The sequence below is a fragment of the Gavia stellata genome, chromosome 6 (genome assembly GCF_030936135.1).
Source record: "Gavia stellata isolate bGavSte3 chromosome 6, bGavSte3.hap2, whole genome shotgun sequence".
NCBI classification, from domain to species: domain Eukaryota; kingdom Metazoa; phylum Chordata; class Aves; order Gaviiformes; family Gaviidae; genus Gavia; species Gavia stellata.
Window position 1 is genome coordinate 55,689,578 of NC_082599.1, and position 8,476 is coordinate 55,698,053.

Sequence of the window (8,476 nt, forward strand, 5' to 3'; positions counted from 1 at the left end):
TTGTATCTTTCTTCCAAGACGAATACTTGCTCCTATAGGAATTGTCATCATAAACTACTTGACCTGATCTGATAAACAGAATCCGTTCGGGGGCTTTGGAGGGTATATGTCGGTACCAATGTATATACACAGACTGGAAGTCAGATATGGCCTCAGCTCTGCAGTCAATCTGTACAGTCTTACTTTGGCTTTTGCTAACGGATACTCGAGTCTGTTTTAGAAGCGCTTGTCCATCTAGAAAAAAGGAGAGAAAACAGAACAAACACTCTTAGCCTGCTCTTCATTCGCACAGGTAAAGACGGGGTGCCCCGTGCCGTGGTGACAAGGGGAACCTACAAGACCAGGCTGCAGCCAGGGCCAGGAGCGGGAGCAGCAGCATCCTGAGGGCTCTCGCTGGCATCTGCCTCTGGGAGGAAGGCGACAGCTCTCCTGGCAGGGCCAGAGGGCTGCAGCTGAGGAAAGGAAATGACTCACTGGGGCATCATCCGGAGCAGCATCATACGGGAGCAGCATCATCCGGAGGAGCATCGTCACCCGGAGAGGCTCCCCTGGCAGCGGGCGGGTGATGTTGAGATAAAGCAGCGTGAACCCTGCTAAATGTTAACAGCCTGGTTATAGCTTTTACACAAGTGGCACAAACTCACCTTCTCTCTCTTTCATACACACAAACAAAATTACTTTAACTCATTTACAAAGTAATTTCATAGTCTGAAGCAAATTTTACCACTGTTTTTAGACTAGTTGAAGGCTGCTAAACAACGCCTGGGGTCAGACACTTTTCCTCTGGTCCGCTGCCAATAAAAGGAAGACGTAATAAGAACATGGAGCTTAATGAATTTGAAGACTCCCAAATTACTGCCCATCACACAAGTGGAATGCCCAAAGGCCAGGAAAATACATAGCAGCCATTTGGGAGCTCAGAAGCAGCATTGCTGTGCTTGTGACTGCTTTTTGTCACAGGTAAGGTGAGACGCTACACCTCAGGGTGGCATCTCCAAATGCTGGGTGTTATGCAAAGAAACACAAATGCTTTACAGCCCCCATAGGCTTAGTTTGAAACAAAGATGAGTCGGGCAAGCAAAATACAGAATTTATTCTGTGCTATTGAAAGTTGTTCTTCAGAGTCAAGGTTGCTGCCAGTTCCTTTGGAAAGAAAACGAAACCAATTCCCCTTTCTCTGTTGTCGTAATGTTATTTTACTTAACATCAGACAGTTTTTTCTTTTTTCAAGGATTGTCACATAGATCCAGTAACTGCTCTCCTACGGTTGTGATAGGAATTAGATCTTTCACTCTTCCATGAAATGCAACTGATACCTCAGTGCTCAATGTGCTCTGGAGACTCCGTATTGGAGACCAGTAATACTGGGTCCTTTGGGATCAGAACACAGTGATCCTGTAATTTTGTCTATCAGTTGTTTGGCTGTAAACAGAAAAGGGGTGAAATAACTCAAATTAATGTGTTTCTGTTTGCAAAATGGAAATATAAATCTCTGTTGTAGAGTTGCTGTCTGTTTTGCAGGTTTGCTGCCGTGTTGGATGAGGAACCCCACTGAAGTCAATCAAGAGACTTGTGTTTTAACCTAAATGAAGGTCTGACCAACTCTAACTGGAGAACAGAGAGGATAAACCAAGATTCTCTACCAGCAGAGAAGTACAAAAAGGGGTATGTTGCATCTGCAGTCCTGAGCAGTGCTTCAATTTTATTTTCACTTATATCCTATTCTGCCACACAAATGATGCAACTGGGGATTTATTCCAAAGATGTATCTTGAAGGGTAGTGGAAATAGAGAGATTTTTTTTCCTTCTTTTAGGTAGCCCATGCTGCCATCCTGTAAACCCAACCAGAGGCAATCCAGCCAGACCTATGAAAATGCCCTTTTTGTTGGTAAAGTGAAATAACAGCTCTGCTGGTGCTGGCTGTAGTGCCTGTCTGCAAAGTGCGTACTAGCTCAGCAGCATCTTTGGTATCTGGCTGCCTGTACAGTCTGTCTGATTCAAGGCTGATGGGGAAAGAATCACAGAATCATTAAGGTTGGAAAAGACCTTTAAGATCATCAAGTCCAACCATCCACCAACCCCACCATGCCCACTAAACCATGTCCCACAGTGCCACGTCCACACATTCCTTGAACACCTCCAGTGATGGTGACTCCACCACCTCCCTGGGCAGCCTCTTCCAAGTAGGGCGGGGACATTCCTGCGTGGTTTCAAACACTTCAGGATCTGGTTCAGAAAGCAGAGCGCATCTTTGTGCAGGTCCCCTATGCCTTTCTACTGCTGTGCATCCCACCTAGCGCAGTAGTAGGTAGCGGAGTCTTGCAGAGTTACTTTGCTTACTGTCAGGGTGCAGACAGATTTGGCGGGATCCTTCTCGATACTGAATTTCCCCTCATCAGACTTGTTTTCAAGGAAGAGCCTGGAGGACATGTAAGCGATGCGCTTGGGAGGTGCGTTGGGCGTCTTTCGGTACCAGTGAATGAAAATGTTGTTAAAATCAGGATCGGAGACATGACAGTTGATTAGCACCGTTTTGCTTTCTGGCTTGGTGATGGATATAGGGGTTTGCTGCAAGACTTGCGCAGAACTGCCTGTGTGAAAGAAAGAGAAAAATTAGAGATGCGAAGCTGAGATAAGAGAGTGTCCCCTTTGCCACGGGAGGATGCACAGGCGTTGGGGTGAGCAGGGCACGTACAAGAAAAACCAGCTGCCAGGATGAAAGCGCTCAGCAGCCACATTGTCAGTGCCCTCCTTATGGCTTCCTTTCAGGGACAGGGTCAGGGCCAGACTCGAGTGGGGGCAAAGCAGATCTGAGCAGCAGAAAAACCACCCAGTGAGGCTGTGCCAGCCACGGATGTGTGCACAAGCCATTTCCTTTGATTAACGAGTAAACAGAAGGCAAACCAAAACACCCCCCCACCCCCCAAAGTGTTCCAACTTTTAACGATAGCTCCAGTAACTAAAAAAACCCCATAAATATGCATACTTCTAGTATGCCTGTCCTGCAAATGTCTTCCATTACCTGGCCCTACAGCTGCTGGTTCCCATATTACTGAGAAGGTGGGATTTCTCTCTGCCTATCAGGGCAGCTGTCTTCATACTCAGCCGTTTCCCATGGTCTTGGTACCATTATAAATTTTAGCAGGCTAGAATCTATGTTTAGCTCTCTAGTGTAAATGGAAATGCCTTATAGTATAAACTTACTTATATGCAGGACATCAGCAGCAATATGCTCATTTTTGTGTTCTTGTGTTCTTAAACCTGCAAGAAAGCCATTGTTAGAACATGCTTTCTATGAGTCTCATATGGTTTACTATCTGATTTTCTAATCAAACTAGCGTACAAGCCAAATGTGGAACATGGGCCTAAGTATTTTCATATCAGCTGGCATTAATCAAACAAGCCAGCATCTCGTTTAAAAAAAAGTTCAATACTGAGATCTGAACACTGCTGATGAACAGCCCTCTCCCCCAGCTATCTCCCATCTCCGCTGCTTCCTCATCCAGAACGTCTGAAAAATACACTTTATAATGACAGTTGACAGGTACTGATGCTATCGGGGTTCTGTTTTTTTAAAGTAGAAATCAGTTGCTTAAGCAAGATATACTTTCCCAGCACTGTGAAGCAATTAATGCACTTCCTATTTCTGCCCCCAAATTGATTAGAGTTTCTCATCCAAAGTCACAGGGAGTCTTTCCACTCACATCAGTGGGATTTCGAGCACACTCAAATAACTGGAGACAACCTACACACAGAAGTATTTTTTTCAGCCTGGCCTAACGCCTATCAGCTTCTTATATATAAAAGAGTTTCTGCTAAGAGAAGCAACAAACCAACCATCTTTTACATAAAAAGATCTTGACTCTTCCTGCAAACCCAAAATTGTATTGGGGGTTTCCTCTCATACATGATATAAAATCATAACGTCGTCAGGGGCTTTGTGTAGATCCACACAGCTCAGAGCGTTAAATAACCTATTAGGTACAAGTTTGTCCGCAAGAAAGTCTGACTTTGAGTGGCTTAATCCAGCTCAGTGTAGAGAACCAGCACATGAGCCCGTTCGAGTCTTCTTTGAGACATAGAGCACAAGTCTGATGAGGAGCGGCTGAGGGAACTGGGGTTGTTCAGTCTGGAGAAGAGGAGGCTGAGGGGAGACCTCATCGCTCTCTACAACTACCTGAAAGGGGGTTGTGGTGAGGTGGGTGTTGGTCTCTTCTCCCAAGTGACAAGTGACAGGACAAGAGCAAATGGCCTCAAGTTGCCGCAGGGGAGGTTCAGGCTGGATATTAGGAAAAATGTCTTTACCAACAGAGTGGTGAAGCACTGGAATAAGCTGCCCAGGGAGGTGGTGGAGTCACCATCACTGGAGGTGTTCAAGGAACATGTGGACGAGGCACTGTGGGATGTGGTTTAATGGGCATGGTGAGGTTGGGGTGATGGTTGGACTTGATGATCTTACAGGTCTTTTCCAACCTCAGTGATTCTGTGAAAACTCCTCCACCACCCAGTGTCTGCGACATCAACCAGTGAAGACATCGGTGGTGTTTTACTGTGCAGGCTTAGTTTCTTGTAAGAAAAATGGTGTAAAATGGTGTGTGGGGTGTCGCACACACTGTGTAACTGTGGTCTCACCACTGCACGTGTTGCGTAGGGATGGTTCTCCAGATATCTCCCTCCTCCTGAGGAATGGCTTCACGCTCTGGCCGCTTCGTCTCTGCTGGCAGAGGCATGTCCGTGAGCAGCCTGGTGAAAAGGCACTGCCGGAGCCTGACAGCGGTGAATGCCCATCCCTGCAGAGAGCTCAGTCGGGCACGTAAATGCTCGGTGACACCCAGCCAGAAACCTTGTTGTGCTGAAGTGCCCAAGTGGAAAAAACCCAAGAGTAATTCTTCACCCTTTCCCTAGTCTTTGTCTGTTTTGCTTATTGACTGAGAGCATAACTCCCAACTCCCCAGGGGCAGGGACGGTTTCACAGAGCATTCTTCTGAAGCACCTAACACAGCAATGGGTCGATCACAAACTAGATATAGCCATGACAGCAGTTACAATAACAGAATTAATTTCCTGCTAAATGTTCATTTTACTACATGGGGGATCTTGATTAAAAGGGTGGTCCTGAGTTTTGTTCAGAGAGGAAGAGCAGCCTGGTTCCTGCCTGGAGTATTGGTAATCAGATTGTATCTAGTAGGCAAATGAGAAAGGGTCAGAATTGAACATAAAGAAAACATTTTTTTAATTGAAAAAAAAATGTTTAGGAGAGGAAAATTTGGACATTTTCAGGACTAAAGCAAAATGTCTGATCAGTGCACGTAGGAAAAATAGCATTACACCTTAAAGCATGCAGAAGGGTGTACCAAAAGCCTATGCACTTATTTCCAGTCACATTCACAGTTGGAAGACAGTGGCATCCTGTGCTAATCTGGGCTTGTTAATAGCCATGGGCAATCAGGAACTATAACATCACTGCCAGTGTCTCCATCAGCGCTGAAAGCAAAGATATTTAACTCTGCCCTCTTCAAAGTGAGCACAAATCTCTGCAGCCTTCAGGCATTCAAACTGGGTGAAAGGAAATAAGCAATTTGGAAATCTGTCGTGTTAATGAGAAACTACCGCAATGTTCCCTAAGGTGTTACCCCCTGAATCTACCTCCAGGGTCATTGCGTTTGGTGGCCATCTGGTGATGGATTCAAAGCAACTGACCACACAGATAAACCATTCAGTACTTCCACAGGGCGCGAGGGTTTGCTCAAAAGAAGGTAATTTCTGTAAGAGTAAAATCTTTTAATAGCTGAAGTAATGTTATGTAGAACAGATGTTGTTGTTCATCTGCTCATTCATGATGCTTGCAATGATATTCCTCCTGCTCGATCTCTACGCTGGTTCCAGTGGCTGGTCTAGTGGCCAGGGCTGAGGGGAAGGAGACCTGGTGGAAGATGCCCCACAGACCAACCCCAGCAGGTAGGGTTTGCAGACTCGAAGAGGCTTGTGGCTCGGTGCCCCCTCCCACACGGCACAGGAGCCGCACTCGCTGCCCTCCTTCTCCTGCTTGAATCCTAACAGGACGCAGGTGTCTTCTTGTGCAGAGACTGAGATTTTTCTCTATGGAAATGGCTGTTCCCCCAGCGAGGTCAGAGCCTGAGAGGTGGAGGTGAAGTCGCTTCTCTGGCTCCTTCCCTGGGAGGACTCAGTGCCGATGGATGTAGGTCACCTCCAACCTGGCCATCACGTTGCAAGAGGCTTCAGCACTCCTGGCCTTGTGTGCCTGGTTTATAACGGGGTCCTGCTCCAGGCTAACGGCCCACCCCACATCTGGAAAGTGGAAAGAAAGCAGCGATGAGGAGACCATAGTTGGAAATATGCCCCTACCTGGGGCAGCAATGTCCACCCCTAAGCTGGGTCTGTGCAGTTGGGGTTCCCAGGAGGCGAACCTGTCTCCGGGGCGCTGTGCATCACTGATGGTACAGAGGAGAGAAGTCTCACACCGATGTCTTACACTCACTAAGGGGTACCGAGCTATGCTACAGCCTTGGCAAATCAGTGCACGAGCTTGCTGTGTGCATCCATACTTCTCTGACCACCTGTGGACCAAAATTTTCTCTTCCGTTCCCTAGTTTCTGCACAGTAGAGCAGTTTTTGCTCTCTGGAATGTAACATTACCTTGCGGGGCATCAGACACATGGCCCTATATAAAGAATGACCAGGACCTTTAAAAACATGAAAAAACATTAAAAAAAAAAGTGTACTTACAGGGAAAGAGACAAGCTGAGGTGGCTTCCAGGAGGCTTCCATGCCCCTGCTGCTGCTCCTCAAGGGCCAGCAGTGTTGTGCACTCCCAGGCAAGGAGTACTCCGGGGCTGAAAGAACAAGTTGAGAGACACTTTGCTAAGAAAATAAGGAGACTGATGTTGCTTCAAGCCTGTTGGAAAGTTTCAGGCTTTGACAGTGAAAGAAAGGGGACATGGGCACACACCAAGGCTGAGAGGGGATGCGTGGCCACATCATCATGGTGTGACAGCCTGGGAAGGTGGGGGGGGCCTCTTTCCACTGAAAGGGAGCTCTACAAAGTGTTTGGTATTTGAGGCAGGGAAAAAGCCCTAGAGAAAATGCCAGATTAGTTCCCATTCGGTAAATATGAAGAGTGAAAGAGTCTTCAAAGCATAAAGACTGTGCATTGCGTTTCCGTGAAAGGCAGAGAAGAAGCATACAAAGACACCTCTGCGTTCAATTCACTTCTGACCCCACCGCTGCACTATTGGACTTCTGCATTGCCTGCTGCTGACATCCGTTCCCAGCTTTAACTCACCTACATCTCGGAGAGGAAACCCTGTGGGAATGACGAGAACCACGTGTGGGCTCTTGCTTATTCCAGGAAAAAGCTGGGGCGGGGGAGGCAATCACGGGATAGGCAGCGCCCTTTGGCCAAAGACCCTGCGTTGACCAGGTCTATCCAGAAACTCTCACCTCCCGTTTCCTGGCAGCACCTTTTTTTTTCCCCCCAGACCTCTCAGAAAGGGGTAAAAACAAAGGGTGGGAATACTATGAATTTGTATGCTATTTCACAGACCTAAATTGAGCAGGCAGTATAGAAAAATGGTGGAATATTTTACTTACTGGTGTCATCCCTACAAGTCTCCTCTCTCTACCTCCTGTACTGTTTCGAGGACTCCATTTAGGGGAGAGGTGGTTTGGTGTAGTTTTTGTAGCCTCAAGAGCCAGTGTCAGGCAACTGAGGACTGACTGGCTTGCTGGTTTTGAGCACTCCAACATTAACAGACTGCAAACATTCATTTATCGGTGCTGTTTTGGCTGAAAGTCAAATGCTGCAGCACTAACGCCCAAGAACCAGAAGTCGAGCAGGGTTTTCAGTCACTCCAGTGAAACCAGGACAAACCATGGGTAGGTTGGACAGAGAGACAGAGACAGGAGGAGACGTGTAAGAAAATTACGAGGGAAACTGGCTTTACAAGGTCAAAGTAGTGCGAAGGAGCTAGAAAATGAAGACTTTTTTTTTTTTAAATGTCTTCCCATAGTTAATAATTTAGCTATTTATTTAAACACAGGTAGACTATAAAATTATTTTAAGCAGAGGTAAGATATAAAATTATTTTTTCTTCTTAAACCAACATTGTGACTTTGAATTGTATCAGCTGAGTAACTTGTTACTTGGTGCAAATTTACCATGTTTGCTACACAGCATGACTTCTAATATGTACGAGATGCAAGGATACGTTGCTGTAATGATTTACGGTGCAGCTTGATAACACACTTTTCCATCTTCCTTTGCCTGCAGGTTGAAGTAGCCAGTTACTGCATACACAAAACTGGTTTTCCTTCTGTTACTGCACTGAATTTGCCCTGTCTGTCTGCAGGCATAAGCCAACTTCAGATAATGAGAGATATTAATGAAACAAGCTCATCGCTGAAGATTGATCCAAATGACAGCTAATTTGGCCAATGCAAATTCTAACATCTACCA

General features: G+C 46.3%; 1 gene segment (V, D, J or C); it reads right to left on the minus strand.

Annotated features, from left to right (window-relative positions):
- Positions 1 to 2,274: 2,274 nt before the first annotated feature.
- LOC104260516 (T cell receptor gamma variable 9-like) lies at positions 2,275 to 2,738 on the minus strand. The segment is given in 2 exon segments: positions 2,275 to 2,591; positions 2,696 to 2,738. Coding segments are annotated over 2 exon segments (360 nt in total).
- Between the last annotated feature and the right edge of the window lie 5,738 nt (positions 2,739 to 8,476).